This window comes from Zootoca vivipara, chromosome 6, assembly GCF_965207765.1.
Source record: "Zootoca vivipara chromosome 6, rZooViv2.hap1.1, whole genome shotgun sequence".
NCBI classification, from domain to species: domain Eukaryota; kingdom Metazoa; phylum Chordata; class Lepidosauria; order Squamata; family Lacertidae; genus Zootoca; species Zootoca vivipara.
In genome coordinates this window covers 21,680,327-21,697,947 of record NC_142589.1, presented here as the reverse complement: position 1 = coordinate 21,697,947, position 17,621 = coordinate 21,680,327, and the positions used below count along the sequence as shown (strand labels likewise).

Sequence of the window (17,621 nt, the reverse complement as noted above, 5' to 3'; positions counted from 1 at the left end):
TGAACCCATGAGAAACCCCAAGCTGCAGATCTGCTCCTTCCAGAGGAGTGTGAACCCATCCAGAACAGGCTGTCTTTCCACTGGACTCAAAAACGTGGAACACATAACACCTCTGCCTTTTCAGGAGATCATAGTTGTTAAACTGTTTTAAAAATGTCTTCAGAATGTTTGATCATTGCAGTTTCTACCACCCTGACCTCCTTCTGGAAGACGGGAGGGATGTTGAATCAAATAAATCATACAGCTAGACTGGTGACTGGGAGCGGTCGCCGAGACCACATAACACAGGTCCTGAGAGACCTACATTGGCTCCCAGTACGTTTCCAAGCACAATTCAAAGTGTTGGTGCTGACCTTTAAAGCCCTAAATGGCCTCGGTCCAGTATACCTGAAGGAGCATCTCCACCCCTATTGTTCTGCCCGGACACTGAGGTCCAGCGCCGAGGGCCTTCTGGCGGTTCCCTCGCTACGAGAAGCCAAGTTACAGGGAACCAGGCAGAGGGCCTTCTCGGTAGTGGCACCCACTCTGTGGAATGCCCTCCCACCAGAGGTCAAAGAGAGCAACAATTACCAGACCTTTAGAAGGCATCTCAAGGCAGCCCTGTTTAGGGAAGCTTTTAATGTTTGATGGATTTCTTTATTTTAATATTTTGTTGGAAGCCGCCCAGAGTGGCTGGGGGAGCCCGGCCAGATGGGCGGGGTATAAGTAATAAATTATTATTATTATTATTATTATTACTAATAATACTACTACTACTAATAATAATAGGGCTGTATCTAAGTTCTACTCCAAGAAGATCCATTGAAATTTATGAGCCTAAGTTAGTCACGACAACATTTTAGTGGATCCACTCTGAGCATGACTAACTTCGGATGCAAAATAGAAGCTTGGTTAATTCTTAGTGCCCTGCAGAGAAAGAGGGGGCACTTAATTTGCAGCTCCAGAATGAAGCAGAGAAATTCAGATGCAGGGGATTTCAGGAGTCCCTGCTCAGATACCAATGTATGACTCAGCACAACATCCCAGCATGGAATGCCTTGAGGTTTGTGTGTTTGAGGAGCTCCCCTGTCAAGCCCCACACATAGTGGCTGCTTTCCGGCACTTTCCGGCCTCCCGCTTCAGAGTTCAGGACCCCCCCCCCTCCAGGAAGCTCAGTCCCTTTGATTTAGGGATGGACAACACAGCTTTGATTATCCTAATTCCCTTCATCCTTACAGCACTGCAATGTTTTTTTTTCCCCCCAGGGCAGGAGGGAGAGAGAGGAGAAGCCTGCAGTGTGATAATTGCAATTGCAGGCACAGCTCGCCAAAACCCACAGGAGAAAGCCTTTGTAGGAAAATGGCGAGCATTAAACACTCAACCAGAAATAATGAGAATTGCAGATAGCAGGGGAAAAGTGGGGGGTGGGTGGGTGCTAACGGCTCGTGATAACAAGATGGGCGCAATGTTTATCAAACAGCCGGATAGCTCAGTCGGTACAGCAAAAGATTCTTAATCTCGGGGTTGTAGGTTCGAGCCCCAAATTGGGCACAACATTCCTGCATTGCAGGGGTTGCACTAAATGCCCCCCCCCCCTCCTGGCACCTCCTGGCACTCAACAATTCTATGAGCTGCGGGTGTCATGAAATGCACCCTTTCCCCTCTGCAGTGCCCTTTCTGGCTTTCTGATTTGTTTGTGCCAAATCTTAGCACAATGCTGAGTTTTCCACTTCTGGGACTGAGGCAGGGCCTAGTGGGTAGAGCCAGTGGGTTGGGAAAGCAAAGAAATGGTTAGAGGGCAGCGGGGAAAACATAGCAAGCCACATTATCCTGAGACCAAGTTGTAGCGTTACGAGAGAGGGAGAAAAACTTTTCTTGATCCACTTTCTGCACGAAATGCGTGATTTTTATAAGCTTCTATCCTGTCACCTCCTACTTGCCTTTTCTGTAAACTAAAAAGTCTCAGTTGCTGCAACCTTTCCTGCTAGAAGAGGTGAGCAATATTCCGAAAATAAGAGAAGATTGTTATGTCACATATACCTCCCAACCACCCCCATTTACTGGTGGGGAGGGTGGGGCTCCTTGTTTTCTAATCACTATCCTAATTTTTGCCTTCTGGGGATTATTTTTCTTTTAAAAAAGTTATTCTGCAGAGTTCAGCCCACTGACAATTAAACGTCTCACGTGGTAGTGACTAAAGAAGGCATATTAGCCTTCTTCAGCTGTCCCTCCATATGTTCATGAAATATAGAAATATAGAAAGGGTGTGTGATCACTCCTGCTGGGTTTCCACCTCTGCAAATAATGGGATAATGGCTCCTATGCATTAACAGCTACACATTCCCAGAGGCCCCCTTGACACCTTATAGGTGCAATTGCAAGTGACATGCTTTTTTTAAAAAAAAAAAAAGCTTGTGATTCGTAAAACATTCTCTCAAGATCTTGTGGACACTGGCTTTTGAATCAATTGCTCCCAGCTAGGGATTCAGGGATAGAGTTGGTTTTCTTGGTATTTTAACGAGAACCCTACCTAATTTGCGTTTCTTGAACCGACGACTCAGACTGGAGCGCTGATATCTTTTCAAATCTCCTCTTCTCTGAATTTTGTGATGCCGTTCTCCAAACAGATAACGTTTGCAAAAATGCATCTATTGGGGGAAAGTGTGCAGAAAAATGCTAATGTTTCTGTATGTTTATAAACCAAACGGATACGGCAAGAAAGTCTACTTGACCAGCTGGATCATCAGCACACTGGTGGTCAGAAGGAGTTCTCAGAACACAATGCGAAATCCTTGACCAGCTCCCTCAAGGACCAAATTTCCAGTAGATCCAGGATGGGGAACCTGTGGCCCTGGAGATGCTGGAAACTACAGCTCCCAAAATTCCTGAGCATCGGCTGTGCTGGCCTGGTTAAAGTTAGAGTCCCACAGCATCTGCAGGGTACCACATTGGAACATAGCAATAGACCCAGTTGCCATTGTTAGCTTCATGAACTGGTTGCAGCTGCAGTGAGTGAAACGCCAGACCATGGAGTGCCTTACAATCAGTGCACAATCTGGATGAGCCCTAGAGACAGGCCCTACCATGAGGCAAAGCGAGGTGGCTGCCTCAGACAGCAAATTCCGGGGGGGGGGGGAGGCTAGCAAGGTGCGTCATATAGCAGCCCTAGCATGGCCGGTGCAGAAATGAGGTGGCGTGAGGTGACCCAACTTGGGTGGCTAGTTCCATGCGTGAGTGGGGTTAGATCGCAATCTGGACTCAGATTTGGGTAAGCTGAAGACACCGCCAAGGATGGAAAGAGCAGCAGCAGCACCTCACTGAACACTCCCTTTCCTCCCTCGCCAGAAAGGGATGCTCCTTCAGATCAGCTGCATTGTAGAGGGCCTCCCTCCACCCTGGCAAGGATCAGTGGTACATACACCCTCCAACTGATGAAAATAGGGATGTCCTATTTAACAACAAAGGGACATGGGTGGCGCTGTGGTCTAAACCACAGAGCCTAGGGCTTGCCGATCAGAAGGTCAGCAGTTTGAATCCCTGCGATGGGGTGAGCTCCCGTTGTTTGGTCCCTGCTCCTGCCCACCTCTCAGTTCGAAAGCACATCAAAGTGCAAGTAGATAAATAGGTACCGCTCCAGTGGGAAGGTAAACGGAGTTTCTGTGTGCTGCTCTGGTTCACCAGAAGCGGGTTAGTCATGCTGGCCACATGACCCGGAAGCTGTACGCCGGCTCCCTCAGCCAGTAAAGCAAGATCTTGAAAGATCTACATTGGCTTCCAGTATGTTTATGAGCACAATTCAAAGTGTTGGTGCTGACCTTTAAAGCCCTAAACGGCCTCGGTCCAGTATACCTGAAGGAGCATCTCCACCCCCATCGTTCTGCCCGGACACTGAGGTCCAGCACCGATGGCCTTCTGGCAGTTCCCTCGCTACGAGAAGCCAAGTTACAGGGAACCATGCAGAGGGCCTTCTCGGTAGTGGCACCCGCCCTGTGGAATGCCCTCCCACCAGAGATGGTCAAAGAGAACAACAATTACCAGACCTTTAGAAGGCATCTCAAGGCAGCCCTGTTTAGGGAGGCTTTTAATGTTTAATAGATTATTTTAATTCATTTTTCTGTTGGAAGCTGCCCAGAGTGGCTGGGGAAACCCCGCCAGATAGGCGGGGTATATATTATTATTATTATTATTATTATTATTATTATTATTATTATTATTATTATTTGATGAGCACTACAACCCCAGAGTCGTCCGCGACTGGACCTAACAGTCAGGGGTCCCTTTACCTTTACAATTTAACAACAACAGCAGCATTTTATCATTTATACCCTGCCCATCGGACTGGGTTGCCCCAGCCACTCTGGGCAGCTTCCAACATATATAAAAAACATAACAAAACATTAAACATTAAAATAAAACTTCTCTATGCAGGGCTGCCTTCAGATGTCTTCTAAAGGTTGTGTAGTTACTTATCTCCTTGACTTGGTGGGGTCACATAACTCCATATCCTCCAGCATTTCTCTGATCTTGTGCCCCTGGCAGAACCGTCCAGATTGTGCCCCCCTAGCCACGGACAAATTAGCTCTTCTTTCTGCGTCTCTTCCAACCCCTCCACCCATTCAATTCACCCTCTATTAAAAACCTTTTTCTTATGAGGTTAAATATCAATATTTTTTATTTATAGACATGTTCATGGACATATTTTTAAGCCGATTTTGCGCCCGACCCCCTCGCCTGCGCCCCTGGCAGGGGCCCACCTCACCACCCTCTAGCTACAGTCTTGGTCCTAAGGAAAAACAGGACATTCCGGGACCAAATCAGAAACTGGGACAGCTTCTGTAAATCTGGGACTGTCCCTGGAAAATAGGGGCCCTTGGAGGGTATTCTTGTCTCAGGTACCCAAAGGTCTTGGCCAGGGGCCTTGGCTAGCGGCGTCCACTCTCCACTCAGAGTTTTAACTTCCAGGACAAAGGAGGTGAATAGGAAGGCAACATGTTTTTTAACAAGTCCCCCTCCCCACCTCCACATAGGGGCAAAACCAGGATGGTGATTTACCAGAGACCGGGAAATCAGGACTGTCCCAGGTCAATAGGGACAGCAGGAACACATGGAATCCCTATTTCAACATGTAATTCTTGCTTTGGTCCTAGCGGTTGCCTGGGCAACGAGAAAGGCATCCGAGCTCGTTAAGGATGGAGCCTGGCTGCACAGCTCCCCCTAGCGACTTTGCCAGGGATGCAAGAGAGCGGCGGTAAGCGGTCCCCAGCCTTGCCCCTTAGGCCTGCAACATATGGATGGGCTTGTCCTCCTGGGATGTTCTTTCTGAGCAAAAAGGCCCTCTTGTTTTGCGGGATGAAAAGGAGCTGGAGCTCGGAGACCTGTGTGGGGAGAGGAGTTAGAAGGAGAGAGCTGAGATGGGTTTGTCGAAGAGGGCTCAGATGTGAGCAGTGGGGTGGGGTGGGGGGTAAGTTCCCTGCTGGATCCTCCTAAGAGCAGAAGAATGTCAGAAGATTCATGCTGGATCAGGCCAACAGCCCATCTTAGTCCAGCATCCTGCCTCTTCTGGGAAACCAGGAAACCGGATTCCAAGCACAAGAGCATTCCCGTCGCAGTTTCCAGCGGCTGGGATTCAGAAGCGTTGCTGCCTCCAACCGTGGTGGAGGCAGAGCATAGCCATTCTGACCAGAAGCCATTGATAGTTTTATCCTCCATGAGTTTGCCTAATCCTCTTTTAAAGCCACCACTGCCTCCTCGAGGGAGCAAGTCCCACAGTTCTAACTATGCACTTCATGAAAAAGTGCATTATTTTCTTTTCTCTCCCCTGAATCGTCAGACATTCAGCGTCAATGGATGTTCATTACCAGATTTTTCTTAGCTATTCTTGTAATTTTTAAAAGCGGCACTTGTGACAAAAACTTGCAGGATACCATGATCCTCTTCAGAGTCCAAGCCAGTCATGCCCTTTTCTAGGACGTTGCATTATATTCCCCTTCTTCAGGTTTTGCATTCTTCCCCACTCTGCCCCTGAACACTTACTGAGTATGCTGAGCTCTCAGTAAGCTGCTTTGGGTTGTTGCCCTGTTTGTGTGTGAGTCTGCAGGGAGGAGGACTTCTGCAAACCTTGGGGCATGCTGATGCCTCCTCCTTCTCAGCAGCCCTGTTTTGGCAACAGTATTGTTGGTGCTCAGCACCTGAGTTCACTATTAGAGGGAGGGGGTTATCAATACGGCTGCTCCCATCGTCCCTGTTTGCCTGGAATGTGAATAGCCTCCACAGGTTCTCCAAGAACCACAGAAGATCCCCTTGGAGTCTAAGCCTTAGAGTCTCTTGCACCAAAAGGGTGGGAATTCTTCTTATTATTATTATTCAGTTCACATTGAAAGGTGAACCTAGCTAATTCACACTTTCTGGAACAGTAAGCAAACTGAGATGCAAACGTCTTTCTAAGTTTGCACTTTCTCAAATCTCATAATGCAGATCTCCACCCAAAGAACATGTAGCAAAAATGGATATACTGCTGGTAAAGTGTGCAGATACACACACACAGAGAGAGAGTATGCATATGTAATAGTGAAAGTAACATTTTAAAAATGCATTATTTTAGGGGAACTTGCTTTGCCAAAAAAAAAGTGTAAAGGAGGCAAACAAACATGCCTATTGAGAGAAATTTGCACTAAAATGCTGATGAGAAAAGCAAGGGGCTTTTTCTCAGGGTGGGAGGTGGGAAAATTCTGTATGTGGGAAGATCAAGATAAAACGGTCATTGAGGGCTACATAGATATATATATAACCTTGTGTCTTACGATGAATATTGTGGTTCTTTTTCAATTTTCTTTTTTCTGTTTGATACGTTGCTTTTTATTATTTCCTTTAATTTAGTTGAAATTTTATGCTACATTAGGTTGAAAACCTTTAAAAAAATTGATTAAAGAACAAAACAAAATGCTGATGATCCCCCCCCCTCAGTGGTTTGTGTGCTTGTGTGATGTAGAAATGCAGAGCACTGAAGATCAGACAAATGAGAAACTGAGAGAATGGCCAGAACTGTCTTACCTGCACACAACAACATGTTTGGGGCCTGTCCTGATTGCCTCCAACCCAGGGCTGTGCAGGACTGGTTTTCTTTTGCCCACATCATTGTCTCTTGGGAGGAATGCAGATCAAGTCAGGCAGGAGCTTGGCATCCGGAAAAGCAACTGCATGTGCATTAACGAACACCATGGAGATGAGTACTTTATAAATACACCTGTGCTAATCATCCTCCGAACAATCACCCGAAAACGAGCCAAGGTGTGGGCAGGAAGCTCAGATCCAAAGCACTTATCTGTCAATTTAGCTTTGCTGTGAAGTGGTGGTGGTGGTGGTGGTGGCGGCGGTGGCGGGCGGCGGGGTGTCCCCCCCCCAAGTCCACGTGCTGCCTAAATCAGCTGCAGCCCCTGCCTCCTCTTTCGGCACAGAGCATCATCAGCTGTCAAGACTCAAGCGGAGGCTCCACTAAGTGTCTAAAAGGGGTTCCCCACCCTTCACCCCGGGAACTGGGGGGGGGGGTATTTCCTTTTTGAAAAAAGAGGAAAGCCTGGTGCTTGGGCTGCATTAACTTCCTACAGAGGAAGGAGCAAAGTCGGGTGGGGCTGCTGCGTTAGTCCTACATTCTAGAACTGGGGCCACATTTCCTTCTCGGTTATTTTCTGGGGGCCACTTCCCAGTGGCAGGCAGCACCAGAGGCAAAAGTGAGCAGCATGCTAGGTTTCTACACACACCTTTCTCTGTCTTCCCTCCAGGCAAGCAAGAATGAGAATTCCAGGACGCATCCCAGCCAGTAGCAATGATGGCATCCACCAACCTGGATGGCTTTAAAAGAGGATCAGACAAATTCATGGAAGAGGCGGCTATCGACTTCTGCTAGGCACAATGATTGTGCTCTGCCTCCACAGTCAGGGGGCAGCAATGCTTCTGAATACCAGCTTGTAGAAAACACAGGAGAGGAGAGGGCTGTTGTGGTGGGATCCCGCTTGCTGGCTTCCTGCAGGCATCTGTTTGGCTGCTGTAAGAACAGGATGCTGGACTAGCTGGGCCATGGGCCTGATCCAGCAGGCTTTTCTTATGTTCTTATCCCTGCTGTACAGTCTTTTTCCTGAGATGTTTATTATTAGGTTTGAGCCCCACCCCACCCCAGTTTTGACTGGATAATTTGACCTTCCCCAAGTATTGCCATGCTTTCTCCAGATTTGGCTGTCTCCCTTCTGCAATATTGGGAAGGCACAATGAAGGTGTCCCATAGGAGGATTCTTTGTGTCCCTGTAGAGATGAAGTAGTCAAAACATAACAGGCTACTTTGCCCCTTTCTGACGAAACATCCTGTAAGGATACTGGTCCAGAATGGTACCTGAAATCTAGATAGCTCAGTTGGTTAGAGTGTGGTGCTGATAGCACCAAGGTTGCAGGTTCGATCCCCATATGGGACAGCTGCATATTCCTGCATTGCAGGGGGCTAGACTAGATGAACCTCAGGGTCCCTTCCAATGCTACAATTCTATGAAACATTTCTTGGCTGATACAAACAAGCTAATAGAGTCAGTGGCCAAGTTTCTGTTCTCTACTCAAAGGTGTTTTCATGTGGTGTTTTACCGATACGTTGTGCATTGGTGAAAACACTACACATAAGGTGATGCTCTCTTTTTAATTGCATTTGGTAGCTCATTTTTTATCCTTGTATTGTATGTTATTTAAATATGTTTATGTTTTAATGATCATGTTCTTACTCCGTCCTGTTTCAGTGGGTCCCTGACCGTATAATAGATGAGTCATTGATTGTTTTAATATATGCTTTTATAAGTTGCTTCAAGGTGTTTCTGTGAAAATTGCTGAGTGGGGCCCTGGCCATTTACCACAAAGTCCTTCCCTAAGGGCTCCACCTCTTCTTGGAGAGGTGCCGAAATCTGGCGATGAGGGAGCAGTGCATCGATTCTGTCAGTGCAGCCTCGCCATGCTTACAAACCAACACAGAAAAGGTTTTCTTGCAGCGAGTTGTGGTTTTATTGCGACACCGAAGCTTCCACAAGAGAAAACCAACACAAGAAACCAGCCAAAGGAAAAATAATAATCCATGCAGTCACCATTTTGCTGATATTGCACAATGCCCTTCCCTCACTAAGCTGCTCCTCCAGCAAGCAAGCACACCAGCTAGAATTCAAAACACAATTTGGAGAGGCATTTTTTGTGTGTCCAAAAACACTCACTAAACCCCCATTCATAATTTGCTCCCTGATACAGTATTCCTATTGACTGTTACTGGAGGGGGAGAGAGAGAGAATTGGGTTGCTTCTGATATTATTCACATGTAAATTTCTCCCCAAATTCTGAAGTTCTGAATTACTTGATCTGGTTTCCATAACGGATCCAGTGCATTAGGAATCATCTCTTGTTCTGTCTTTAAGTTTCCACATTTTCGTGCGTGCAGGATCTGACACAGCTTTCCATTCCTTCGAGCCATTTGTGTCTTTCTACCTCCTCAACAACACTGGGCCATACACATTGCTAAAACACTACACAAAAGCAACACAAATGCATGTGATTGTGTCAAGATTCTTTTTATGTGGTGTTTTACTGATACATTGTGAATTGGTGAAAACACTACACAAAAAAAGTAATCTTGGGGAGCAGATGTACATTGGCATCAATATTACCTCTCTTTTTGGGGTTTTGTTTTATCAATGTATATCTTTGAACTGGTAACCTAGATAGCAAGAAAGAAAGAAGTGGTGCAAGTAAACTGAAAGTAGGGAAACTGATCACAGCTCTATTCTAAATGAGGTTTAGAAATGCTTCTGATTAAGGGGGCAATCCTGAAATCAGCTTGGGCTGGCTGAAAGTGATGGGAACCTGTGGTAATGCCACTTGGCTGGCAGAGAGCAATGCCTGGTGGTGGGGCAGCATTTATGATGCTCCCAGAGGCTACTACTTAAGTAGCACACATAATACCGGTAGCTACTATGTGGACTATCTTCAGCATAAGAGACAACATTAAAAAAACACTCAGTATATACTATCTATTCAGGGAGCAAGGGTGCATAAAAAGACATTCAATAAAACCAGTCATACAGCAGAATTAGAGAGCATAATGAAAATCCTCATAGATCATAGATCAGCTGCAAACTAAAAACAGCAATTGAGTTTGGGAAAGGCCTGAGAAAAACCATTTTTGCAGCACAGAGTAGTAGGCAATTGTCGAAACAGTAAAGAGGACAGAGTCCCATCCATTACAGGCATGGATATAGAGAAAAGTGGATTTTCAGCTATTCCAGTCCTGAGTTGTTAAGGCTTTATAACAGCGCAATCTTAACCATGTCTCCTCATAAGTAAGTCTTGTTGAATTCAGTTGAGTTTACTACCAGGTGAATGAAGTTAGGATGGCAGCCTTAGACCATAAATTTGGCCTACGGCAACCTAGCTGTTGCATTTTGCCCTTGCTGCAACTTTCAGCTCAGCCTTAAAGGTAGAATGCATTGCAGTAACCCGGTCTGTGTCTGAATACCAGTTTGTGGAGACCACCAAGGGGTTGGCTCTTGCCCTCATAGCCTAAATGCAGGCTTCTCATCTGTTTGGGCATTGTAAACACAGGATACTGGACTGGATCAGCCCCTCCATGTTGGCAGAAAGATCTGCTGATGTAGAGGTATGAACAGCAGTGTTTCCATGGTGGTAAAAGGGGGCATGTTGGAGGTGAATTAGGGAAGGTCTTGGACCCATAGGAAAAGGGCAACAATCTGTACCAGCTCTGGAGCTGATGACAAGGTTTTGTTTTAAGTAAAAAAAAAAAGAATGGAACCAATGGAAATTCCACTTCTATTTTGGAAAAAAGCAGCAGCATAGGAACCATTGAATCTGGCAAGCTGATGCTTCATATCCATCAACAAGAGTAAGGTTTTCATGTACTCTTGGCTGTATTTCATTGGAGAGTGAAATACTCATTTAACAGATTTTAATGTTGCCTTTTTATATGGTTGTAACCTTCCTCAGGACCTCATGGGTGACGGGTGGGCAAGAAATCAAGTTCTTCTTCTATTAATTTCCAGCTGGATTCCAAAAGTAAAATCTGAGCAGAAAGTCAGAAAACCAAAACATTTGGGGGAGGACAGACACCAAAGTTTAAATTTGTGGGTTGTTGTTGCTTAATTACAAAAAATGGCTCTAGTTTAAATTGAGCAGAGGAGTGCCTGATCTCGACTTCACGCAAAACTGTGCAAGCTGCAATAAATATAGTTTAGCCCACAGGAATACTCTGCTACATGAAAACGAAAGGAAGGCAAGAGAAGGTTTCATCATTATTATTTTTTCACTTTCGAGGTTTTGGGAGCATGGGATGGCAAATGCAAAGCCCAGGCACCACAGTCGAAAGCGTCAGCGATACAGCAGGCGTGATCACATCCGGAAGGCACTTCGGACATTAGATCATTATATCATCACATTGAGCAGCAAGAACAATGATTGAAAGAGGCCACCTGGTGGACTGACACAACTAAATGAAGCTGCTAACACTTCCCCAGCGGTATAAACACAGCTCGGTGGAAAACCCCACTCCAACAGAGATGGGACACATCCCTGGGGGCAGAACCGAAGGGCTGGAAGATGAGTGGCAGGCAGAGGGCTCCTGAAATTCTCCCAGTCTGAATTTTTCCCTGGAATAATTGGGAATTCTGAATCACCTAGTCTTGTTTTCAAAATAGAGCTGGTGGCTTAGGCATCTTCCACTGCTCTGTTTTAAACTTCCTCATCTTACATTACTGAGCTAGAAAAATCAATGGTTTGACTCAATATATGGGAGCTTTCTGTGTTCTTTCTTGTGTTGTGCCAAAACCTGCCCTTCAGTTTCTCAAAAGGTTTCTCCCCCTGTTTGTCTGCTTGGTTCTCAGGGCAGTTTATAATTTTGGTAAATATGGGGCTTTGAGCTTAGCTTAGTGATGTAAGCATGCTATGTATGCTTTTCTTTACATCAAACATTTTCCTCTGTGCTCTGTAGCCTCCCCGGGTGCCCGTCCTTCCTAGCCTCATGTGTGGAGTTACTTCATGACGTCTTTCCCTGGGCTTTAATTGAAGCGTGGGCACTTGGGAGGGCTGCAGAGTGCCAATCACAAGGGGTGATGATTTGCAGAGTGAAATAAAGGGCTGCGAATGTCTTGTCTTTCTTTCTTTCTCCAAATCACTTGCAGCCTTCCCAGGTGCCCTCAGCCACCTTGAAAGTAAACGCAACAAAAAGCCATTGGCCCACCCATTACAACCAATATTTTATCTTCCCTTTGGATGCAATTCCTTTTATCAACGGTTGACAAAGGACGGTCCCTCCAAAAGAAAAGTGGGAGGAAGTTTTTGTGCTGCAGCATTAGTCTTTTCACCTCCTCTGCATCACCAGTGTGCAGGAATGTGCTGATAAAAAAAGACTGTTCAAAACCAACTTTGGTGGGATTGTACATCTGCATCTGTCCTCCTCACCATGCCAGCGGCTGTCTTAGTAGGAGAGATGAGAAGCAGGACTCACCCTATCAGCTCTACTGAAAGGCCAGCTCCATCAGGCACTTCCAACCCCTAAACTGTTCTCAAGTGGTTATTATAAAAGGTGCTATTAAACTTTAAGAAGTTTATGTTCCCTTTTCTGTTGTGTGCCAAGCCTGTGATCAGGGAATGTTCTGTTTTCATTGACTGCTTATAAGCCTCCATGGGATTCTTTCCCACAGAGCAGATTACAGTGGTGTAGTGATCTGCAGTCAAAATTACTATTTCCGCAGCAGGGTCTGTGTCCCCAGCATCCTAGAGCCAACCCAATCAACATGAAAGGGGAGCTTTTTAGCCACTAAGAAGTCTTCTCACCCTTTGTGCTGATTGGAACCAATAAGTGTGAAAGGAGCTGAGCCAGCCAGTCAGTGAGGATTAGCTCCTAGGGTCACTCTGGAGAAGGTGTGTGGGAAGAACATTGAGAAGTTGTTCTGTATGCTCCAAAGCTAAGCATTTAGGAACACTGACAACACAAGCTGCTCCAGTGAAACGTCAAGGTAAACACAGCTTAAGCCACTCTGAAAGAACACATTGGAGCACTCTGAATCAGTTCCCAACGTACACGACACAGAAAATAGTAGATCCAGCTGAAAAGCAACAAATGGAGATTTGTATTTATCACTGCAATGCACACCTAATTATTATTGTTTTATATTTGTAAGATTATTGTATAATCTTAGAAGGTCGTATAATCTTAGAAGTGGGAATGTCTGTGATTAACACGAAGGGAACCCTGCACTTCTGAATTTGTCACTACAGTACCGGCGTAAGATTTTTACATCATCCCTACATTTTGCAGAAAACAATACTGAGCTAGGCGGGTCAATGGTCTGACTTGGTGGAAGGCAGCTTCCGATGCTTATATAGGGGAAAGGCTGTAGCTTAGTGGTAGAGCAGGTGCCCTTTCTGGAAAAGATCCTAGGTGCAATCCCCAGCACTTCCAGGAAACGTGGTGATCTGCTTCCCTGCCAACATAGACCAGGGTGGGCAGAAAGTAGATCTACTGTTAGATCTCAAGGTGATTTCCAGTAGATCTGTGAGGGTTTGTTTAACAACAGGGCAATAACAACATAAGGCTTTCTCCACATCCAACTCTTCTAAAAATTAAGCTGCTGAGATGAAGAAAGTTTATTGGGAAAACCAGGAGTGGAGTTCTGTCTGGAATTGGACTGTAAGTTTCGATCTGGTGGTAAAAACACACCTCTGGGCTGAGCACATGCCAAGAAGCACCTTGTTCCTTAATTCTAGGCACATGTTGCCCTTCCCCTGACACTCTTTCACACTCTGATTGCTGGACTTTGACATTCACCGGCATCCTAATAAACCAAGAGCAGGAGTAGGACCCATGAGCCTGAAGTTTGCTGCTCATCCCTGGTGTCTTCAAGAATGGGATGGATGGAGCCCATGGGCTAAGGGAGCTTCCACGGTTTGTATCTACAGATGGGAATAATATTAGCCACCATCACAGGACTTAGGCAGGAGATGGCAATGCACATTGCAAGCTCGGGACTTGATAGAAAAGGATGCATAATATTACCACTGTTTAAATGATTCTATAGAAAATGTGTGTTGCTGGCAGAGGATACAAGGCTGCAAGGGTGGGGAGCAGCCTCTGAAAGCAGCATTGATCATTGCCTGGGAAAACTGAACCCAGGGGCAGGGAACTGCTTTTCAGCCCGAAGGCCACATTCTCTGGGAGGCAACCTTCTGGGGGCTACCTGGCAGTGGTAGATGGGGTTAGGCTTACAGATAGGACTCCTTCTCTTTGTGCAACAGTCTACAGTCCAAACAGAGCAGTCAGAGAGGTTCTACATAGACAACTCTGCATCCAGGAAAGCAAGAAGCGTTATCACAGTCCAAGAACACATTTCAACCAGGTGAAAGAGCTCAAGGAAGCTCAGGAGGAGGGTCAGCGGGGTGCGTGACCTGTGAGGAGCCCCAAGGGGCCAGATGTTTGAAGGGCTGCATATGACCTCCGGGCCTGAAATTCCCAGCCCGGAACTCAACCCAACACGCAGGGGTGTTTCTGGCAGTAATTGGTAGGTTGTAACCTGGCTCGTGAATGCGCCACTGTGCGCCCACCCTCCCTCCTGAGATCCCACCCTCTCCTCCTCTCTATACATTATTAGGGTTGTAGCAGAGCAAATTGAACTCCAGGTTTTCATCCCAGTGCCTGAGCAACACAAAGAGCTGCTGAGCTGCTGCCTTCACTGCCGGCAGGCTGCGGCCTTCGGGGAAATCTTGCTCGCTTAGCCACAGGCTGGCCTTGGCTGCCGCCAGCTCCCACTCAATGAAGTACGAGGCAGAGCTGTGCTCCAGCCAGGCTAGGGCCACGGCTGTGGCCCACAGCATTCCCTCTGGTGCATTCTTCTGCTGGAGCTCAATGTCCACCAACCAGGCTTGCATCTCTGAGCTGTCTGTCTCAGAACCTCTCCCGCTGTCAGCCTGTGACTCCTGAGGCGATGGAATGCTTTCTGGAAAGGAGAAGCGCTGGATGGTGATGGCCGGAGGAGAAAGCTTGTTCTCAGCCTTCAGGGCCCCGGAGTGACTTTCGACAGCACCACTGGCAAAATGGCGGGCCTGGCCGGACTCACTCTCGTTGTTTGTCAAGGGATTGACATTGTCCAGTGGTTGAGTTCCCTCGGAGCTCTTGGTTTCCTCTGATGTGGCTGATCTCCTGGAGGCGCAGGAGCTAGCCGAGGGGCTGGCGGCCATGCGGTGGCAGGCAAAAGGAGACGTCCACTTCAGCTTCTCCAGGGGGATGTTGATGGCCTCGCAGAAGGCCTTGTTCAAGAGGAAGGAGCCGCAGGCAAGCTGGAGAGACACCTGAGGGGAGGGGGGAAAACATGGTCCTTTGGGATTCCCAAACAGGCAAGGAACTCAGGTGGTCGCAATGGAGAGTGCTGGAACTCTCTAGAATACTGAGCTAAACAGTTGACAGGTGTGTTCAGTCTCCTACGAACAGGGCCGACACGTCCCATTTTGCCGCCGCTCCGCCACTGAAGCTTCCCTTAGCTGGGTTGTGTGGCCGTGCTTGTGAAGTGGCAGCAGGTTCCAGCGAGATCTCACAGAGCACACAAGATCTCATGAGATTTCAGTGGATAAGCTGGTGCCACTTCTCTGCCAGGGGTGGGGCGCCCCTGTGGGTGCCCCATCTCTTGGGCTTCTGCCACAAGAGACTCAGCCTGCCTCATGGGTGGGCTGGCCCTGCCTAAGAAACCCTAGACCAGCAGGATTGTAGCCAACTAAGTAATACTCAGATCATAACAAGGTAGGCAAGATGGCCTGAGCACATAACACCAATTTTGGCCCGGCTGCACTGGCTACCAATTAGTTTCTGGGACCGATTCAAAGTGCTGGTTTTGACTTATAAAGCTTTCTTTTGCTCAGGACCCCAATGCCTCCAGGGTCTCCTCTCCCATCACATGAAGACTGTGTCTATGTGCCTCATCCTTGGGAGGCCCTGAGGGTGGGAATATGAGAACAGGCCTTTTCAGTAGTGGCTCCCTGCTTATGGAATGCACTCCCTTGGGAGGCTCACCTGGCTCCATCATTAGACACTATTTTTGCCAGGCTTTAGCCTTTTAATTATCTGAGGCCTCCCACAGTGGGTGGGATATTTTAATCATGCCTTTTAAAAATAGGATTGCCCTCTAGATTTCCCTTGTTTTCGTTTATATCCGTTTTGATATATCTTTGTTTGTTTATATATTGTAGGTCACCCTGAGTTACCCCTGGGGGGGGGGGCGGAATAACCAATGCATCTAAGAAATAAATAACAAGAACAAGGTTGCACATGGGGATTACTATTATTTCTGGAAGTGTCTTCATCAATGCGCCTGCGCCATGTGGAAGGGATGGAGGCACATAGGAACTGCAGGCTGTGCAAAAGCTGCAGTCAGTTATTTATTTAGCTATTGGATTTCTATGCACAACTCTTGAGCGAACGTCGGAAACAGGAGCTGTGCAATAAAGCATTCCTAATACCTGGCTTCCACTTCAGTAAAATGTCACAAGGAAATGCAGAACTCCAAAATAAGAGAATAAATTTTGATATATATATCATCCCAATGTGAATGCTTGGAGAGCGGTGTCTGAACCTGGTGGGACCCGATACTTACAAGGGGCAGGTAGTCGATGTTTTCATTGTCACTTTCCAAACTCGTCTCACTGGTCCTGGTGGGTGATTTCCCCATAAAGCCTCGGGCTGCTCGCGTCAACAGTCTTGTTTTGTTAAAGGTGAGCCTGGACCATCAAGACAGGGATGTGCAAAGAAATCAGAGATGATGGCTGCCCTCTCCCAGTCAAGCACATGCTCTTTGGGCTGAGGAAAAGTAGTTTCTCTGTTCCCCCACCCCACCCCACCCCACAGAATTCAAGTCAGTTTCAAGGAAAAGATTTGACTGTGTGAGGAGCACATTCGCCCTACTGACATCTTGACCCGCCGGTTTTTGCAAAGTTTTCTTGGGTAACATTTAAAACAAAATAAAGATCGCCAAACATTTCACAGCTGGCCGCAGGGGAAGGCTTGCCACTAGAGCTGTGTACAAACAACCTCTCAAATTCTGCCATCCTCTTTGTCCACAGAGAAATTGGGAGGTGGGACAGTGTAGGTCCTGGCCTGGTTGAGTCTTCCTTCAGCACAGAAGGACAGAACAACATTCTCCACTGTTCCCAAGGCTAGGAGGCTCTCCTAGGAGGTGCAAGGTGCAAGTCCTGCTCACCACCCCTTGCCACCCCTTGGCATTTGCCACCCGAGATGTTCACCTCACGCTGCCCTTTCTGGAGGAGAAATAGCCCATGGAAACATCAGCCCTTACCTGGCCGCAAAAAAGCTCTCAATGGATTTCTGAGAGGAGACAGATGGACTTCGTAGTGGAACTGAGGAGAGAGAGAGAAAGAAAATGGAAGATGGCGCCAGAGTCAGAAGAATGACAGTTTAGTGTAGTGGTCAAAGCAGGTCTCTCTATCTGGCCCTCTCCCCAAGCTGCACCCCTCCCTAGTCCTGCTTTTCACCTTTCTTGAGGGTTGGTGCAATGGTGGAATGTATCCCTGTACTCTAATAATGCCTCTGGCTTGTTTGGGCAGAGAACAGA

General features: G+C 47.0%; 1 protein-coding gene across 1 annotated transcript in view; it reads right to left on the bottom strand.

Moving 5' to 3' along the window:
- Nucleotides 1-8,988: 8,988 nt before the first annotated feature.
- The window catches only part of VWA5B1 (von Willebrand factor A domain containing 5B1), a 67,017-nt gene continuing 58,384 nt past the window's right edge, over nt 8,989-17,621 (bottom strand). Inside the window, exons 20-22 of the mRNA XM_088671760.1 lie at nt 17,346-17,406; nt 16,647-16,770; nt 8,989-15,351 (exon numbers count right to left, since the gene is read on the bottom strand). Of these exons, the coding sequence (XP_088527886.1) occupies nt 14,641-15,351; nt 16,647-16,770; nt 17,346-17,406 (896 nt within the window). The 3' untranslated portion in view covers nt 8,989-14,640. The remainder of the gene's footprint in view (nt 15,352-16,646; nt 16,771-17,345; nt 17,407-17,621) is intronic.